At 31.6% G+C, this 21424-nt stretch overlaps 2 protein-coding genes and 1 pseudogene across 2 annotated transcripts; 2 read left to right on the forward strand and 1 right to left on the reverse strand.

The window, feature by feature from the left end:
• The first annotated feature begins 7163 nt into the window (after positions 1–7163).
• Positions 7164–8780, forward strand: LOC120176473 (shikimate O-hydroxycinnamoyltransferase-like). Its single transcript, XM_039182901.1, has 3 exons — positions 7164–7193; positions 7302–7712; positions 7778–8780. Exons 2-3 carry the CDS (start codon positions 7302–7304, stop codon positions 8663–8665), a joined length of 1299 nt encoding a protein of 432 aa, XP_039038832.1. The 5' UTR covers positions 7164–7193; the 3' UTR covers positions 8666–8780.
• A 7261-nt stretch (positions 8781–16041) lies between these two features.
• LOC120176581 (shikimate O-hydroxycinnamoyltransferase-like) lies at positions 16042–16647 on the forward strand. Its single transcript, XM_039182991.1, has one exon. The coding sequence runs from the start codon at positions 16042–16044 to the stop codon at positions 16645–16647; it is 606 nt and encodes a 201-aa protein (XP_039038922.1).
• Positions 16648–17675: 1028 nt separating this feature from the next.
• Positions 17676–19506, reverse strand: LOC120176498 (annotated as a pseudogene).
• Between the last annotated feature and the right edge of the window lie 1918 nt (positions 19507–21424).

A 21424-nucleotide genomic window follows, 5' to 3' on the forward strand; every position in this document is an offset into this window, starting at 1 on the left:
TCGAGTTTTTTTAGAAGAATTACTTGTTCTTGTGATTTCTGTATCGCTTCCTATAGAATTTAATCAACTTAAAGGGAGAGGTAAAGTTTATATGAGATTATTTCTCATTATTTGCAAGAGGAAGAAAGGTTGAAGCATAATAAGTTTGATAGAACTCACTTAAGAAGTGCATATAAAGATAAGGGCAAAAAAATCAGAATGTAGTTGTTAATGGTCCAACTCAAAAAAGACAACAATATGTTACAAAGGGTTGTTATCTTTTGTAATAAGTTAGGACCAATGTTATCAAAACCGGACAGGATCGGCTGGTTCGACCGGTTGAACCGAGAACCAGTTGCCTGTCCGATCCGGTTAGCCTCCAAAATCAGTTTTGTAATGAACCGCTAAAGAATCAGTAGAACTGATTGGGAACCAGCAAAATCGGAGTGAACCGCTAGAAAACCGGTGTGAACCGACGGTTCAAGCTGTTCTGTTTTTATTTTTTAAAAATTAAACCAAACGACGCCGTTTGTTATGATTTTTTTCAGCCCCAAATTTATTTTTTGATTTAATATGTTTTACACTTTTACTTTTAATTGTCAAGTATTGTTTGGGAATTTAAATTTATCTTTGTATTTATTTATCATATTGATAGGTGATGAATATCTTGATGCAGTGGACTTTCAAGTTCAAAGTGATGCTATGGAGTTTCAAGTTCAAAGTGATGATGGTGGTGGTAGTTCAACTAATGAAGAAGCTTTTCCTAATATTTTGGAATTTGAGAGAATCAATTTCAATGAATATTATGCTAATTAATACTTGTATCAATTATGTATTTTTTTATTTAGTTGTTGATGAATTTTATTAGATATTGACCTTAAATATTATGTTGTAGTTGATTTGAATCATTTTGTTTCACTTGATATTATGGTATTTAACTTATATATGTTATGACTTGTGATATTTTTATACCTTTTAATATTGTGAACTTAAAAAGAGTGTTATATATAAATTAATATTGCTTTGAATATTATGTAAAATTTTTAAAAAATATTATTTTATATAAACCGATTCAACTGCGGTTTAACCCGGTTGAAGCAGTGAACTAGTACCTTCACCGGTGTAAGGTCCGGTTTTAAAAACATTGGTTAGGACATATGAGGAGAAATTGAATTCTAAAAGAGTAAGCAACTTCTTTGGTTATTCTGTGTGATTTAGGGGTTATAAGTTTTATGATCTCATAATTAGGAATAATTTTAAGGTGAGATCTATAATATTATTTTGGTGGAGGTTGAGTTTGAAGGGAGAAATAAGGTTTAAGGAATTGATTTTGAGGAGGAATTGGATTATAACTTAATTCGTATTATCACGTTTGATGATATCCATGTGTTCATACATTTCGTTAATCAATAAGTGGATCTAGAATCTCGACAAGGTTATTTTGAGCAACTCTCTATTTAAGATGAGAAATTGTTACGGAAGAACAAACTTAACAAACTTAAAGAATAAGTGGATTACATTGGAATATTATTTTAGATTATTATATTTCTACAAGGAATAAGGATGACATTGGAATGATGGAAGATGATCTAATCAAATTTCGTCATGTCATAAAACTTATGGCTCTCAAAAGTGGATTAATGCCATGTAGGAATAGTATAAGTTATATACAAGATAACAAAGTTTGAGAACTTATCACATTACCTGAAGGTGCAAAGCTTATTGGTTGCAAATGGATATTTAAAACCAAGATGGATGCAAATGGTGATGTTGATAGGTATAAGTCATGTCTTGTATCTAAAGGATATACTCATAAAGAAGACATTAATTTTGTAGAGACTTTCTCTTTGGTTTCATTGAAAGACTCTTTCAGGATAATCATGATACTTATTGCTAATATTTAATCTTGAGTTACATAAGTTGGATTTCAAAATGGTAACATTGGTGAGGTGTTTTATAAGTTGAAATTAGAAAATTGTGTTTGATGATACAAAATTAATGATATGTAATTTTGGGAAATCAATTTATGAGTTTAAGTATAACTCCCATTAATAGTATAACAAATTTCAGCAAGTGATTATCTAGTTTGGTTTTGAGATGAATTTGGTTGACAACTGTATATACTATAAGTTCATCATGCTTAAATCAAATAATACCCCTTATTGATAAATGAAACAAGTTTAATCTTGATTAGTGCCCTAACGATAATTTTGAAACTAAGGAAATGTAAAAAGGTTCATTATGCTTCAAAATGAATAAAGAATTTAACATATACTCAAATTTATACACATTCATACATAGCGTATAATTTTAGGATATTAAGTAGATATATTTAATTTGGGTATGAATCATTGGATAGCAGCCAAATTGATTCATACAATACATTTACGAAGAAAAATGTTACATGCTCACATATCAGAGGTCTAGTAAGTAAGAGATCATCAAGTTTATAGACTACGACTTATTGGTATATGGATGCAAAATTTTGTCACATGAACTGCTAATTATGGATTGATAAGAAAGACCAATTGATTTATTTTGTGACAACTATGTTGCAGTCCTTTATTTCATATATATAACAAAAACACCTTAAAGTCTAAGTACATAGACATTATGTTTCTGGTTGTTAAAGAAAATTCAGAGTTGATATGTGTTTACTAAGGAATTGGTACAAACTCATAATTGTTCGCTTACTAAGGAATTGTCACCCAAGGCCTTTCATGAGCACACTACTCATGTGGGTGTAATATCACTTAAGGATATTCAGTTTTAGTGGGAGTTTGTAACTTTAAAAAAATACTCGTTTATTTTTAACACAATTTTAGTTACTTCAGTTTAAAGATATTTATTTTAAGGTTATTTTCTGCAAAAATAAACTTTGTTTTGGTTTATCCATACTTTGGTTTTTGGTAAAATTTGATTTCACAAATGTTTAAAGAGGACCAGTTGAAAATAGACATGTGCGGTTCACATTGCATGTAATTTCCATGATATGCTCCATGATTGATCTATGTTATTTGAATGTGTTTGTATACGTGACCATTGATGAGTCTAGTCATGATTAATATGGAAAAGGTCGTTTTGATCATATATAGATATAGTTGATGGACGAGATTGTTATAGAATACATATTGTATGATAACAAGTTTTGAGCTCATAAGGTTATACATTTATCAGGAAACATATGTTGTCCGAGTGGGAGATTGTTGGATTAAAATCCATAATTATGGGCACATATTTATAATTAAAATTGTTATCATAAAATATGAATAAATTAAGTGACTAATTATGTTATAAAATCATAAGGTACTAGAAGTGTCATGAAAATAAAAGTATAGATACTATTAAAGTTGTATTTATAATTCGATGAGGGGCAAGGTTATAAGTACAAACAATAATTGATTCTTAAATCAACTATATAAAAGGGTTATGATCCCTAAAATATAGAAATTCTCGTTATCTCTGTCATAGAATTTATACTCAAGGGTACTCTATCTTCTTGGAAGATCACAACCAAAAAAAGATTCAAGGATTTTAACCTATCAATTAATTCAAGTTTTGATATGATTTAATCTTGTTTAATTTTATATTTATTACGACTTGGTTTTAACACTATTATCAAATAAAAATATCAAAATTATTACTTTTGATTACTGTATGTATGTACATCTAATATAATATTATTAATTAACATCACAATGATTATAATAAATACACTGATGTTGGTTACAATAACATAGAGAGGAGGGGTGGATTTTGGTTTTAATATTCATATATCATATTTTAATTTCACCTTTTTGACAAAAATAATTAGTAAAGGATGGTAATTTTTTATTGATTTGAGGTGGTGATAAGGTAATATTTGTTTGAAATACTCTCAAACATTTGATAATGAATGTTCAAATATTCTTACAAACGTCATGCTAAAACCTAAAATCTCTAAAAATAACAATAATTCATTAATTATCATAATGACTTGATTAGTGAAAAAAAAGTGGTCTTTTGAAATATGTAAACAAGTGTGTATATATAAATAAAAATAAGGGCAAAATTACACGGATACCACCTATCTTTAGGCGATGTATTGTTTGTTTCTCTGAACTTTCAATTTTACTAATTATAGCACTGGACTTTTATTTTCGTTTTGATTATATCATTAGGTTGTTAAATCGTTAACAATCATATCAATACAACATTGTTTTTAGTGAGGTGTCTACGTCGAGCCGTCAGCAATATCATCGTGCTTTTAACGATTTAATGGTTTATTGTATAATTGAAAAGAAAATCAAAGTTCAGTGTAATAATTGGTAAAATTGAAAATTCAATAATATAAACGATACAACATTTAAAATTCGAGTTAACCCTAAAAGTAAAACTAAAGAAACACTAGCTAATGAATAAATAATATATTCACATGAAGGAAAGAGTGACAATTAAATTATAGAATTTCCCGCTTGGGAAAGTAATGCGTGTCATGTGCATGATGGGGTAGTTCAAAGATACAAAAAGGTGTCTTAGATGGGATTCAATTATGGCTTTGAAAAAATATCACTCCTTTTTCAAAAGAAAAGAATAACCAATTGAATTGAATGGCAGTGGAGAGGCCGACGTGTGGACCTGAATAAGCCAGGGAGAAGAAATGTATTATATAGAGACAATTATTGAAAAGAATGATAACAAGACGATTAAATTACCTAATATTTTTGAAAAATTATTGAGAAGATACCTTGTCTTCTGGATTTATAAATTAATAAGATTATCTTTTACATTACATGAAATTTTAAAAAAATTACATATATTTTTGGTGTCTTTTTAAAGACATCATGTGATCGAAACGTATTCTTCATCTACGGTTCATTTCACCTGCTTAATATTTTTTTACATTACCACATATTATCCCATCAAAATTATTATTATATATAATCATTTTATTGAAGAAAATATCTTTAATATTTTATTAAATAATTATTTTAATTCTTATTTTTTTAATATTATTTTTATGTTGAGATAAAAAGTATTTGTTTAAATAAAAACCATCGGTCAACAAAAAACATATTTTTTATTTGAAATAACATGTTGATGTCTAGCTCAGATGATTGTCATTTTTAATAAAAAAATAACAAGTTTAAAATATATGAATAGTCGAATAATTATTTTATAACTTTTAATAGTCAGAATTTAATAAAATAATATCAATATCTATAATCGTAAAATCATTTTATAATTTTTAGGGTAAAGTATAGTAATGGTCACTGAACATTTCTGAAGCTTGCATTTAGATCCCCAACTTTTAAAACTTGCAATACAGTCCCCCAACATTTATTCCGTTTGCAATATGGTCCCCCAACTTAAACCACTGTTAGAAAATTAGGGTAAATTATATAAACGGTCATTGAACTTTTCAGGCACTTGAATTTAGGTCCCCAACTTTTAAAACTTGCAAAACAGCCCCCCAATAATTTTATTTTCTTATTAAATATAGATGTATAGAAAATATAAATGATTCAATTTATATTTAAATGTATGAATTATTTATATTTTTGATATATTTTATTTTCTTGTATAAAGTATTTAAAATATGTTTATATTTTAATCAAAATATTTCAATATACGAATAAAAATATATTTATATAAATGTATATTTATATTTAGATGTATAAATAAAAATATATATTCATATATTAATGTATGAATCATTTATATTTTTTTGAATATTTTATTTTTAATAAGAAATTAAAATTATTAATTATATTAGAAATACTCACTTAAGATTATATATAATCATGAATTATAAATATGAAAAATATAATTATTAAATTTAGTTTAAAAATATATAAATCTTAAATTATTCTTTTAAAAATATTGTATCAACTAATTTTAAAAAATATACTAAATCTATCAAACAATTTATCAAATATAATATTTTATTGTAAAAAAATATAATATTTTCCCATCATTTATTGCTTTCAAATTTTTTGCCGAAATTCAAATCTCATTATTTCCATTTTCCATTATATTCTTTTTTTTTCTGGCATTGGTCATACTATTAGTATATGCATTATTGTATATCTCTTAACACAAACGATGGTGTTAGCTTAGTGGCTCCACCATGTATCTTTCATTTGCGTGACTCAGGTTTGAGTTTACCCAAGACCCAAATTTTACTTCTTTGTAACTTAATTTTCTAATTAGGTGGTGACAGTGTCACCAATAACACATATCATGATCATGTGTTAACACATGTCAGATCCTGATTAAATGATTAATTTATTAAATTTTATTTAATTTAGGACCAAATTGATAGCATATATAAATAATTAGGTGGTGACATGTGTCACCAATGACACGTGTCATGATCATGTGCTAACACATGTTAGATCCTAATTAAATGATTAATTTATTAAATTTTATTTAATTTAGGACCAAATTTATTATATAAATAATAAAGACTGAATGTATAATAATGTCAATTCCTTTTAACTGCCACATCATCATTTTTATCGATTGGTAACGACTAGTGGCTTAGTTGAAACAGTTAAATAATTATGTTGTATGATTGATAAATTTAAAAGATCGATGACAAAAGTAAAAAGGGCTAGATAGTTAAGTTGTCAACCGAGTAGTTTACACTTTTATTTATACGTCAAATAACATTTTATAAATTAAAATTCGAATTATTTTCAACCTCTTCTATATCCTAACTTTTTTTAATTAAAAAATTTCTTCAACAGATAAGAATTATACTATTATATTTATATAAAAAATACGTATCACATGAAATAAGATGAAATTAAATAATAATAAATCTGACATAATTGAATTTAATTGAATTATTTTGGAATTTAGGGTTTAGAATGAAATTGAATTACTTTGGAAATTGGGGTTTAGAATGAAATTGAGAACTGTTTTGCAAGTTTTAAAAGTTGGGCGACCTAAATTCAAGTGTCTGAAAAGTTCAATAACTGTTTATATAATTTACCCTAATTTTCTAACGGAGGTTTAAGTTGAGGGACCATATTGCAAACGGAATAAATGTTGGGGGACTGTATTGCAAGTTTTAAAAGTTGGGGGACCTAAATGTAAGCTTCAGAAATGTTCAGTGACCATTACTATACTTTACCCTAATTTTTAATAGTTTACCCTATATTATATGCCTCACCGAAAGCACACATCCGCATCATTCTCAAACCGCAACTTGTTTGGACTATTCCCAGGTATGAATATTCAGTGTTCTAATCCATAATCCTTACGTTTCTTTCTCGTCTTCCATCAAACAATATTACTGAAACATTATGCATGTTTTTTTAACTCATTTTTCATAGATGGAGATTACCATAAAGGAGTCGACGATCGTTCGTCCGGTCGAAGAAACTCCCCGGAAAAGCCTATGGAACTCCAACTTAGACATGGTGATTTCAAGGTACCATATCCCCACTGTGTACTACTATAAGCCTAATGGTTCTTCTGATTTCTTTGATACTGGGAATCTTAAGGAGGCTTTGAGCAAGATTCTTGTGCCATTTTATCCCGTTGCCGGAAGGTTGGGATTTGATGAAAATGGAAGACTTGAAATATTGTGCAACGGCGAAGGAGTTTTGTTTGTGGAAGCTGAGAGTAGTTCGGTCATGGATCATTTAGTTGGTAATTTTAGTGATGACTCTCAGGTTTTGAAGTTAGTTCCCAAGGTCGACTATTCTCGGGGAATATCTTCGTATCCACTTATGGTATCACAGGTAATCTTTTAAGTTAATTTGATGTAATTTTTCATTATTGATTTATGGTCGATATATTTTACTAGGTAACCAAGTTCAAATGCGGCGGAGTTTGCCTTGGAGTTGCTTTGCAACATACCTTAGGAGATGGCACATCGCATCTTCATTTCATCAATAGTTGGGCTGACACTGGAAGGGGACTATCACCGGCAATCGCCCCCTTCATCGACCGAACTCTCCTTCGTGCTCGAGATCCACCTTTGCCTAAATTCCACCATGTCGAATATGATCCATCTCCATCAATGAACTCTCCATCAGATGATCTCAAGCCCTCCATTGTCTCAACCTTCAAGCTCACAGTTGATCAATTGAATACCCTTAAAGCCAAAGCAAATGCTGCAAATGCAAACAGTGGCGTAAAATATAGCAGTTTCAACATCTTAGCTGCACATATATGGCGTTGTGTAAGTAGAGCAAGGGGTCTCCCAGATGATCAACCCACCAAGCTGCATTTTCCAGTCGATGGTCGGTTTAGATTGAATCCTCCTCTCCCACAAGGCTACTTCGGTAACGTAATCTTTATGGCTGCACTGATTGCCGAAGCCGGCGATCTCAGAACCGAATCATTCGCCGATACAATGAAAAGGATCCACGGACGATTAAAGGAGATTGATGATGAATATTTGAAATCAGCCATTGATTACATTGAAAAAGTATCTGATTCAAACACTTTGGTTAGAGGAGCCCATACTTTCCGATGCCCCAACCTTAATGTTAATCCATGGATATGGTTGCCTATATATGATACGAATTTCGGATGGGGTCGCCCCATTTATATGGGACCAGCAAACGTCGTGCAGGAAGGCAAAATTTACGTAATACCAAGTCCAAGTAATGATGGGAGCTTATCACTGGTAACTCGCTTAGAAACTCCTCACATGAAGCTCTTTGAGAAACTTCTTTATGAGTTTTAGTTATGTTATTTCATCAATCTCGTACTTGAGATGTAATAAATGACAAAAGACATTGCTTTTCGCATATGAGGATTGTAATAATTGTTATCGCAGTACTTTATCTCTGGTTTAAACAGAACTTGTTCCGTTCTTCTCATGTTTCATTTTCTTTATGGTTTAAAGCAAAGAGAAGCACTCTCGAACAGATTCGAGAGATATTGAGAACCATCCTTCAGAGAGAAAAAATCTAATCAGCAAAGGCACCGCCACGTCCGATATTCACATCTCAAACCCTTCATAAGTAGCAAAATCTACCTCATCAACACCGGCTCCGATAAGCATTTCCAAGCCCGATTCGACGCTAGGAAGAATCCCGATGATGCCTTTGACGACGGTAAATTCCCACGCTCGCTCAGTTTCCTTAAGGATTAGTTTTCTACGATTATTGAGATCTCAATCAGACAAAGAGGCATTTGTCAAATTACAAGAAGCATCCCGGTCCTTATTTTTTTGTAACCCCTCATTTTATTTAAATTTTAAATTTATTATTTTGGGGGACCAATTCGTAAGGCTCTAAAAGATTTAGGGCAGTTTTCAGAAATCCTAAAAGCTCAAGGATTTGATCTTTCATTTTCCCATTTCATACCAAATAAAAAAGAGTAAACCACAAATTTGGTCACTTTTGTTTCATTTTTATAAGCGTATAGTCACTCTATTCAAAAAATTTAATTCATAATTATTTGCATTTCGTTTTAATTAAGATGTGATCACTTTCATTTCGTTTTAATTAAGATGTGATCTTTTTCGTTTCGTTTTAATTAAGATGTGTTCTCTTTCGTTTCGTTTCGTTTTAATTAAAATGTGTTCATTAAAACATTAGCTTATGTTAGTTTGATGACGTGATATAATTAGTTAGATAAATTACTAATTATATATATTTTTTTGTAAATTCAAAATAATTTAAGAATAAAATATCTATTTACCTTTTGTCCGTATATTTTATTCCAAGACCTATCTTCTCCGCCGCTTCCACTGCTTCATCTTCCCAAACGAAAGTGATAAAAATTTCAAAAACTTGTTGAATTTCTTGATTGTGAAACGTAATGGAGTAGAGGAAATTGAATTCCGATGCTCCGCCCGATCTTTGTTCTTTTATTCGTCTCCCGATTTCCTTGTTTTCACCACTCTTTTCAAAATCCCATCCATCGCTAATATTTGGTCATCGATTTCATCCTCCGATTTCGAAATTCTCTCAAATTAGGGTTCTTGAATTCTAATCTGAATTCGTTATCATTTGATCGATAAAACCCTGAGTTGGTTCCTACCCAACTCAATTCATATCAAAACAAGAAATACTCGGTTCTTCAATTTCTATTAGAAAGAAGATCCACGCTTCAAAAATCTTGCTTACCCTTTTTTCTAAAAACCCTCTTTGGTTTTAATCCCCAATTCAACCCATAAGAATTGTATTCATCGATTACCCCTTTCGTTTTCAATCAAAATAGTAACACACAGATCATCAAGATCCCAAATTAATCTTTCCATACGCGATGGGCACAACTAGTTCAATCGAATTGGGAATTGATTTGATATTGGTTTTTATTTTGAAATACATAAACAGGCTTGGTTATGGATGAAAGCAAAGAACGGCAAGTGGGGGAAAAAGAAAAGGGTACATTGGAACTTTATCCCTAAACTACTTTGAATTTATGAAAAAGTCTTTAATTAATATTTTATCTAAATTTTAAGGGTTAAAATAAAAATTAAACTCTTTTACTAGGCATGTAAATGAACTGAACGCTCATCAAACCATTCATTAATCGTGCGGCGGGAAGTTTGTTTATGTGCGTTTATTTATTAAATAAACGAACATGAACAAGATTTTGTGTTCGTTTAATTAAATGAACGAACATGAACATAGGTCTCGTTCGTTCATTTACGTTCGTGAACGTTCGGTTATGTTCGTTTGGTTACGTTCGGTTATGTTCGTTTATGTTCATTCATTTATGCTTAACCCAATCTTCTTAAATCAATTTTGGTGACCAATTTGTAAGTATCTTAAAAATATTAATTAATCTGATATTCTGATGATCAATTTCATAATTAACCCAATTTTATTTGGAGATTAAATCCAATATGTTAACCCGTGAGACACCTCGCACCTATATTCATTTTTTCCTTTTTTTCCCCAAACCCTAATATTTACTAGAGAGTAGAGACGATCGTTGAAAGTTTCAAAACAAGTTATATTATAGTGCAATCTGAAGTTTTACAGGTATGTTTTCATCTCTTTCTCTGTTTTATTTAGCTTAATAGTTGATATGTAAAGTTATTGCGGGTATCTTCACATCTAAAACTCAAGAAAACATCATACTTCTTTCTAGAAATAAATGGGAAGATAAAGGTAACAATCGGAAGTATATAAGCATCAGTAAAGAGAAAAATATATAGAATTTGCCAGAAAACAAAACAAAGGTTTCTATGCAATTTCTGTAAAAGAGTGTAATAGCGGGAGTAATGGGTTTTCCAGGAAGAATCCATTAATAAGTAGAAAATACACTTTGACAATGAACTTTTATTTTCATAGTTCTTGTGTGACCTTTAATTGTGGAGTAGACTTTAGATACGTTAAAATTTTGAATGGTGGTTTAGCAATAATATCAGTTACGATATGTAGCATCGAAGGGATTTCGGATCTATGTTATTGCCTTGTAGTCCAATTTGTACCGTTCGAAATCTTCATGCTGTTAAATTTTCTACTCTGCCAACAGAAAGGACCATTATTAACAAACCTCACTAAAGTCTGACATTGATGTCACAAAACTTTTAGCCGGAGAATTTATTAGAATAACGTAGTGAAAAATGATTGTTCATATGTAATCATGGACCACTAAGATAAATGTTATATCGTTAAATTAAAGTCGTGTGAATCATTTAATATCTTTAAAAGATCGATCGAAATATTTGATATCTTCAAACATTTCATCACTGCTAATCAGCTCTTACGCTATTTTATCACTGTAGATTTGGTTGATTTGCATTTTCGACTATTTTTCATGAAAGAACAATGGAAGGTAGGGTCTCCAACGTTTATGTTCGTGTTCGTTTATATTCGTGTTCATTTCTGTTCGTGTTTGTTTATGTTCGTTTATTTATTAAATGAATGAACATGAACAAGTTATATTCCTTAATAAACGAACATGAACAAAAAAAAATTGTTCGTTTATGTTCGTGTTCGTTTATGTTCATTTATTTATATTAAATGAACATAACTACGTTCGTGTGCGTTCAGTTCGTTTACAGGCCTATCTTTTACTAATGTGTCACATCATCAAACTAACGGAAATTAACGTCACAGTGACCACATCTTAATTAAAACGAAATGAAAGTGACTACGACTTAAGTTTTTTTAATCGAGTGACCATAAATTTATAAAAATAAAATAAAAAGTGACCAACTCTGTAATTTATCCTAAAAAAATAAAGAAGTTAAGGTCATCAAGAATCAAACCCATGACCTAACACATGAGGGCCCATGTCTCTGTCGAGATATTATAAGATGTTGAATTCAAGTTCGAGGGCAATTGAATAGAGTTTAAATGATCGACCGATATGGCTAAAAAATCAAGGTAATATAGTACTACTTTTTACATAATTTTCAGTACACGTTGATATTGGTTATTGAATGAATGATTATTATTGGTCAATTAGGTAAGATTAATTATGCTGAACTCGAACTGAATTCCGTAAAAATTTCATAAACAAAATAAAACTCAGATGATTTGCATAAGAAATTAGAAGATCGATACAAAATAATTCCAAGTTCAGTGATGAATTAGTAAATCAATTAACCTCAGGATCCTTAAATTCTGATTATTTTCTTTAAAGGTTAAATGCCTGAAATAATTGGATAAAATTACAAAAATACCCCTATGGGGTAAAAATTATAAAAATACTCTTGTGCTATAAAAAAAAGGCAAGGATTGCTCCTGAAGGTGGACAATAACCCTAAAAAGACATACTTGGTCAAATTAAACTACTGATGCATCTGTAAAATGCTTGCTTTGTTTAGAAAACTTTCGATATATGCTTTTAACCTTCGTGATGGGAAAGGACTTAGAATTTTGATTCTTGAATAAACACTTGAAGATTAATATCTCGGAAGTAATTCAAAAGATAAAATTGAATGAAATGACAAAAATACACTTAAAGTGAAAAAGGGACCAAGGATGATCGTGATAGTGGAAATGACCTGACAACTCATATTTTGGTCCATTTGAACCCTTGAATCACCGATTAAATTCTTGATCTATTTGAAAAAAACCCAAAAATCAACTTCTACCTTTAGAATTCAAAATACGTTGATCTTTTGACTTTTTAATAATCATATAAAGATTGGATTATTAAATGTATATCACGTCATTGGAGTATTTGAAATGATTGGAGTATCCTCGAAAATTGTAAATGACCAAAATACCCTTAGACCCTAAATGACTAAAATACCCTCAAAGACCTAATGACTAAAATAACATAATGTATAGAGATGACTTAAATACCTTTATAACCTAGATTAAGGGAATGCTTGTGATGAGTTCTAAAAGCACTAGTGAAGCATTAAATGTTAGAAATAAATATTACAATATTACAATATTAAAGGATGCTTGGGGATGAGTTTTGAAAGCACTAAGGACAACCTAAATATACCAACACCATTATTATTATTATAATATTAGGAAGGAATACTACTAAAATATATGCTCGTCTCTTGAAGATCCATTCAATAATGATTCTAAAGGTGTTTCGTTCAATTGTTACAGTTGGTATTAAGAAATAAATATATGTGATACATCTTGGTCTGAATAAATGGCAAGTATCGTAGTGTTGAGATTTGTTTAGTTCAATTTGACACGAAATCTTGAGAATTTGGTATAAATTCAGAATATTGTAAATCATCATTTCACTCTTATTGGGTTATTTTTACTAAGAATTCTTCCATAATCAAAATGTTTAAAATGCCCTTGTGGGCCTAAATAATGGAACCACTCATGTTAAATCTATAATAATTTCGGATATAAAGGTTTATGAATACCTTCCTGATGGACCTGAATCCTAAATGGTCCTAAAGTATCAAATTCTAAATGTCTGATTAGATATGTTAGTAATTGAACCCTTTTTTTTGTAGAAATCTCGTTTATGAAATCCGATCAACTTACAAAAGTTTGTATGTCCCTTCCTAATAATTACCTAGCACCTTGAAAAAAATTTGGATCCTATAATGTGTTCCATATGCACAAAAATATTTTCTCTGTTTATAAAAAGTATGACTATGATATTTGAAATAAAAATCTGATCTCTTATCTTTGTTTCCTGATGTATATTATATCTCACTCTTGATATCTGATATTACTAATACTGTTTATTATATGTATGATCTGATTTATATTGGGGTATTTATGGGATATGTTATGGAGTTCTGAAGGTTCAACTCCGATCAAGCTGGTAAATCCTTATGGACCTAAGGTGACCCTTGGGTGGGCTCTTGGGCTCAATGGGCCAAATGGTAAGACCTTATGGACCATATGGCACTCCCATAGGGTGGCTCATTTGCTTTGTGCATTGGGTAAGTCCTTATGGACCTAAGGGAAGTTCCTTTCGATGGATCATTTGCTTTATGCATTGGATAAGTCCTTATGGACATGAGGACACTCCCCTTAGATGGGCTCATTTGCTTTGTGCTTAGTTTAAGTCCTTATGGACCTACAAGCACACCTCTCAGGTGGCTCCTACGCTTAGGCTAAGGTAAGGACCCAATGTGTTCCCTTAGGTTGGCTCATACGCCCAATGGACCTAGGGTAAGTCCTTATGGGGTGTTCAGTTGGAGGGTATTACAGTGATTTTAAAAATTTTGTTTTAATGAAATAAAATACTACTATTGTTTTTTAAACTATGTTTACATTGATTTCTGGTTTCTAGAGAACACACTAGACACTCATTTCGATCTCCTGAATCTGTCACTTTGATTATTTCCTCTGAACTATAGGTTTTATAATTGTTACATGAAGAATCAATTATCAAAACCTCAACTCATCACTGAAACCTGTATAAGTCTGGATCAATAAGAAAGTTTTATGCTTTGTTATATATCAACTTGTTCTTTAGCATCATCATGTAGTTCTGTATTACTGAGTTTTTTAAGCTCACTCTGTTACTCACCATTTCAGGTTAAAGAAATTGGTCCTGTGCAGTTATCGACATCAGTGATTAGAAAATCCTTCGGTGTTGCTTGCAGAGTACGGTACACATGTAATTAAGGGGCATGTAGGTCACATTTGTTTTTATATTAAGTATGTAATTTATTTGACTATGTTTTTAATGTTTGATTAATTTCTAAACTTGTATATTATTTAATAAGTTGTTTTACGATTTTACATGTTTTAATAAGAATTTTATTTTTTTCTTGGATTTTGTTAGTGGGTCACTCCAGTGGCTTTAATGTAACACCTTAGATTAGATCGAGTTATCCGTATCAGTCTAGGGGTGTTACATTTTTTATTAAATGTTTTGTCCCTCTTTTTCGTTCGGCTACAGAGTTAAAATCTTGTTATGAATTTTCAACATTGATCTATAGTTACAAATGGTCCTTTGATTATAGGACAATGTTTTATTGAGTCCCCCGACTATTAAAATTTTACAAAATGATCACTCGACTATTCATATGTTTCAAACTCATCATTTTTCGTTAAAAAATTAATAGTCGTCTAAACTAAACATTTGAGATTTTGGGATTATTTTTATAATATCACAGTCAACAGAATAACGTTCAACTTAGACGACTGTCAATTTTTTAACGAAAAATGATGAGTTTGAAACATATAAATAGTCGAGTTATCATTTTGTAAATTTTTAATAGTCGGTGACTCAATAAAATAGTACGCTATAATCAGGAGACTATTTTATAATTATAATAATCAATAGACTCAATAAAATAATATCAAATACAAAAATTAAATTTGACGAATTTCTCTTCTCGCCAAAGCTACAGCAGACAATTATTACTTTCATTCCCATTTTATCTGATTTTAAGGATGCTACAACCTTATTCTCTGAAGAAAATTCTACAAATAAAGCCAAAACTTATATCTTATGAATTGTCAAAGGAAAATCAAGAGAGTATAGTTGAGAGATTATTTGTGTATTTTATATTTAAATGTTTAATTCAAAGAGACTTGTAACTATTTATGTACTATATACTTGACATTTAATTCAAAGTGAAAAAAAATAAGAGAGCCAGATTGAGTTATTTTTATGAACTAAATAGTCATATTAAAAGAAAAAAATAGAATGTTGGCATAGTTAACTTGCTACGTCAGCACAAAATAATAAAGACATTAGTTAACGATGGAAAACGTCGAAATCCTTAAACCTAAAGCAAATGCAAATGCAAACAGTGGTGTAAAATATAGCAGTTTCAACATCTTGGCTGCACATTTATGGCGATGTGCAAGTAGAGCAAGGGGTCTCCCAGATGATCAACCCACCAAGCTGCATTTTCCATTTGATGGTCGATCTAGATTAAATCCTCCTCTCCCACAAGGCTACTTTGGCAATGTAATCTTTATGGCTGCATTAATTGCCGAAGCTGGCGATCTCAGAACCGAATCATTCGCCGATACAATGAAAAGGATCCACGGACGATCAAAGGAGATTGATGATGAATATTTGAGATCAGCCATTGATAGCGTTGAAAAAGTGTCTGATTTAAACACTTTGGTTAGAGGACCCCATACTTTCCGATGCCCAAACCTTAATGTTATTCCATGGATATGGTTGCCTATATATGATGCAAATTTCGGATGGGGTCACCCCATTTATATGGGACCAGCTAACGTCGTACAGGAAGGCAAATTTTACGTAATATGGTTTAGTTGTTTTACTATTGTGAAGCTTGAGATGCAATCCTTTCCTTTAATGTGGAGAATTCGTAGCATATTTGGTATTTATTAGTGGTACTAAAGCTAATACAATAATAGTTTATTGTATCTGAAAAATCGTAGTCAGAATAAAAATCATATTGAAATAATTGTTTATCTGAAAATAAATGTGATTCTCTAAGTACCAAATCTCGTAAATTTAAGTATCTGAAACATAGAAACTAAGGGGCGTAAACTATAAAGCTTAGTGCGTCTCTATAGTGCAACAAACAAAAACAATATCATAGTCCGAACAAGCAACAAAAGTCAAAATCCGAATAAACAAATATTTTTAACACATAACCTTCGAGCCAAACAGTAATATCATAATCTTGAATGTTATGCAAATCCTCATGCACCTGCCCTGCTCCTATTAAACCCAGATGAGTGGGATTCCTAGAACCACACTAATTCCAACCCACACACTATATAAGTAGGGTCTACCACAAAGACATAGGTCATTGAATCCGAAAAAGTGACATTCACCCGTAGAGTGAATGCACCAAACTTCCCCTATCAAAATTCATCCCAGTATGATATGCAAATGGCAAACATATCCAATATCCGTATAGCAAATATCCGAATAACATATCAAATATCAAATATCCGAATTTCGATTTAATCCGAATGTAATAATTACATATACAAATAATCCAAATGTATCTCATAAATTTTCAGTCTGACATTAACAATTTATTTCACATACAAATATTTTCGAGTTATATCAGATGCAACAATATCACAGAATCCATCATGCTCGAAACCAACTTCCAAACAATATCACCGAATTATATTTAAAGCAACAGTACACATAACAATCATGCTGACAACCAATTTCAAACAATCATTCAGTCAACACGAAATAGATATAGCACCAGACACGCCTCGGTATTTGCTAATGGCGATAATGACGTTTTCCCACAATCAATTCAAACTATAGGTCTAACCGAAACTAAGGTGATAACTAACACTCGTGGTCATCAATCAAGTGATTGTTCATTCCTTGCGCACCTCTAAGAGCAAAACATGATGGATGGCTATTAAAGTTAATTTTCTGGACACTGTAAACAAGAAGATAACTCAAGTCTACTTATCGTCCACTATTTATTTCCAGTAACATATCATACAACTCAATCTAGCTTTTACAACATTCGTAGAAATCACCAAACTAAGTAAAGCAGCCAATATATTGTCCACACCAGAGATAAAGTAGTGCGATAACAATCATCACAATCCTTGTATGCGATGTCTGTTATCATTTATTACATCTCTAGTATGAGGTTGATGGATACTAAAATTCATAAAGAAGTTTCTCAAAGAGTTCCATGTGAGAAGTTTCTAAGCGAGTTACCAGTGATAAGCTCCCATCATTACTTGGACTCGGCAATATGAACATTTTGCCTTCCTGGACGACGTTCGCCGGCCCCGTATAAACGGGGCGACCCCATCCGAAATTTGTATCATATAGGCAACCATATCCATGCATTAACATTAAGGTTGGGGCATCTGAAAGTATGGGGTCCTCTAACCAAAGTGTTTAAATCAGACACTTTTTCAATGTAATCAATGGCTGATCTCAAATATTCATCATCAATCTCCTTTAACCGTCCATGGATCCTTTTCATTGTATCGACCAATGATTCGGTTCTGAGATCGCCGGCATTTGCAATCAGTGCAGCCATAAAGATTACGTTTCCGAAGTAGCCTTGTGGGAGAGGAGGATTCAATCTAGACCGACCATCGATTGGAAAATGCAGCTTGGTGGGTTGATCATCTGGGAGACCCCTTGCTCTACTTGCACAACGCCATATATGTGCAGCCAAGATGTTGAAACTGCTATGTTTTACACCACTGTTTGCACTTGCTTTGGCTTTAAGGGTATTCAATTGATCAACTGTGAGCTTGAAGGTTGAGACAATGGAGGGCTTGAGAGCATCTGATGGAGAGTTCATTGATGGTGATGGATCATATTCGACATGGTGGAATTTAGGCATAGGTGGATCTCGAGCACGAAGGAGAGTTCGATCGATGAAGGGGACGATTGCAGGTGATAGTCCCCTTGCAGTATCAGCCCAACTAATCATGAAATGAAGAGCCGATGCGCCATCTCCTACGATGTGGTGCATCCCAACCCCAAGACAAATTCCACCGCATTTGAACTTGGTTACCTAGTACAACATACTGACCATAAATCAATACTGAAAAATTAGATAATCTAAATGCTTAAAGATTACCTGCAAGACAAGGAGTGGATAAGAAGAAATTTCCCCAGAATAGTCGACCTTAGGAACTAATTGCAAGACCTGAGAGTCATCACTAAAATCACCAACTAAATGATCCATGACTGAACTACTCTCAGCTTCCACGAACAAAACTCCTTCGCCGTTGCACAATATTTCAAGTCTTCCATTTTCATCAAATCCCAACCTTCCGGCAACGGGATAAAATGGCACAAGAACCTTGCTCAAAGCCTCCTTAAGCTTTTCAGTATCAAAGAAATCAGAAGAACCATTAGGCTTATAGTAGTATACAGAAGGGACATGGTACCTTGTCATCACAATGTCTAAGTTGGAGTTCCATAGACTCTTCCGGAGAGTTTCTTCGGCCGGACGAACGATTGTTGATTCCTTTATGGTAATCTCCATCTATGATAAACAAATTGCACTTTGAGAATAGTGTGGCTGATTGTAAGCCGCTTTGAACGGCGGCGAGAGAAGCTTCGGCTGTCCCTTACTAGATCTTAAACTACGACACACGACAGCTAAAGGTAAAAGAAAGAGAGAATGTCGTGATCGTAGGACTGTCGTCGGAGACCTCTCTTACCTCAAAATAGCAAAACGGCAGCGGCGCGACTAGGAGTGAATGAAGGACAGCCAGGTTTTGTGAGAAGGAAGAAGGGGGGGGGGGGAATAAATGGGAGAAGAAATCGGAAGCGGCGGCGGGGAAAAAGAAGACCAAGAATAGTAAAGACGTTTTGGTATAATTTCCTCTTAATCCCTAATCTTTATTGGATTTTAGAATATGGAAATAAATGTTTCATTATTTTCAAATTGACCAAAAATTTAATTTAGGGATTTGAAAAAAAAATCTCAAATGTTAAGATTTTTAATTAGGGTTAAATTAGTGTGTTACTCCAATTTTCTATGAAGTATTAACTTTATTTATGATTTTTATATCTATTTATAATTTTTAAAAATGTTATATCTCCCCTTGCTATCCCCGTACTCTTTAATTTTAAAAATTACTATTTCTCATCCCGTGTTTATATGCATATTTGTCCTCGTATCTATATCAATGCAACATAGCTGACCAATTATTGAGGTATAGATTGAAAGTTTAAAAAGGTATGATATTTCTATTATGGTTTCAACGCAGGTAGTTGGAAACATGGTTATCAAAACCGTACCAGTTGGTTCACCCGGTGGCCTGTCCAGTTCGATTACCTCACAAAATCAAACTGGCAATGAACCGGCTAAAAACCGGTAAAATCGACTGAAAACGGTAAAACTGGGGTGAACCAGTTGAAAACCGGCAAAATCGGTTTGAACCGTCGATTCACTTTTTTCTTTAAAAAAAATAAACCAAACGACGTCATTTGTTCAACGAGCCGAGTCAAATTCGAGTATTGTTGAGCTCGACTCGAACTCGAAAACTTTAAAAGTAAGCTCAACTCGACTTAAAAACTCACGAGCTAAAAATTATCAAGTTTAACTCGAACTCGAAATATAATATTAAAACTTGAACTCAAAAAGGCTCGAACTAAAAAAAATTAGAAGTTCGATTGAAGCCTAAAATTTGATCTCAATTGAAGCGAAATAATAATGCGCTCTGTGCTCACCAAAAGGCTCTATGATTTTGAGTGTCATATTACCTCTATTATTTATAGAAGTAAGTTGGGATGCTCTTCTATGTTTCTTAGCCATGTGGGATTGTTTTGTTCTCATATTTTTACTCTTTAAACTTTTTGGATGTTCTTCTATGTTTCTTAGCCATGTGAGATTGTTTTTTTATTAAAAAAATTAAACAAAATGGCATAATTTGTTGTGATTTTTTATCCCTAATTTTATTTTTTTGATTATAGTTATATAATTATATTTATTATTTAATATGTTTTACCTTAAATATTATATTGTAGTTGATTTGAATTATTTTGTTTCACTTGATTTTATGATTTTTAATTTATATATGTTATGACTTGTGATAGTTTTATACCTTTTAATATTGTAAACTTAAAAAAAAGTGTTACATATATATTAATATTGCTTTGAATATTATGTAAAATTAAAAAAAATATTTTATTTAAAATCCGGTTGAACCCGGTTGAACCAGTGAACCAGTACCTTCACAGATTCAATGTCCGGTCTGATTTTAAATACATTGGTTGGAAATATTAAATGGTACGGGTAGTTGTTGTGTGTACTTATAGAATCAATTAATGGCTTCAGCATCCAAATAGTATTGTATTTATTAGCATGGTGATGGCATTTAGTATTGTAGTGTGTAAGGGTGTAAATGAATCGGGTTTGAACGAATAAGATTGTATTCATGTTTATTTAGTAATACGAAGATGTTCATGTTCGGTTCGTGTTTGTTTAAAAATTTAATTTCATGTTTGTGTTTATTTAATTATTTTGAAGATCTCCATGTTCATTTATTTATTGTTCGCAAACATATTAATTTAACATTTGTGAACATGTTCACAAATATATTCATTTAATATTCAAGAAAATATTTATTTAGCGTTCATTTATATGTTTGTTTAATAGTAAGTTATATGTTCAAATTTTGGTTTTTGTCCTCTCCTTGCAAGC

Source organism: Hibiscus syriacus, unplaced genomic scaffold, assembly GCF_006381635.1.
Source record: "Hibiscus syriacus cultivar Baekdansim isolate YM2019G1 unplaced genomic scaffold, ASM638163v2 tig00112249_pilon, whole genome shotgun sequence".
In the NCBI taxonomy this organism is placed as follows: domain Eukaryota; kingdom Viridiplantae; phylum Streptophyta; class Magnoliopsida; order Malvales; family Malvaceae; genus Hibiscus; species Hibiscus syriacus.

Bases quoted from the DNA above. Each gene is read 5' to 3' on its own strand.
- LOC120176473 (XM_039182901.1), top strand. From the start codon at position 7,302: ATGGAGATTACCATAAAGGAGTCGACGATCGTTCGTCCGGTCGAAGAA. The intron at 7,713-7,777 runs GTAATCTTTTAA...ATATTTTACTAG, and splicing joins ATCCACTTATGGTATCACAG to GTAACCAAGTTCAAATGCGG.
- LOC120176581 (XM_039182991.1), top strand. From the start codon at position 16,042: ATGGAAAACGTCGAAATCCTTAAACCTAAAGCAAATGCAAATGCAAAC.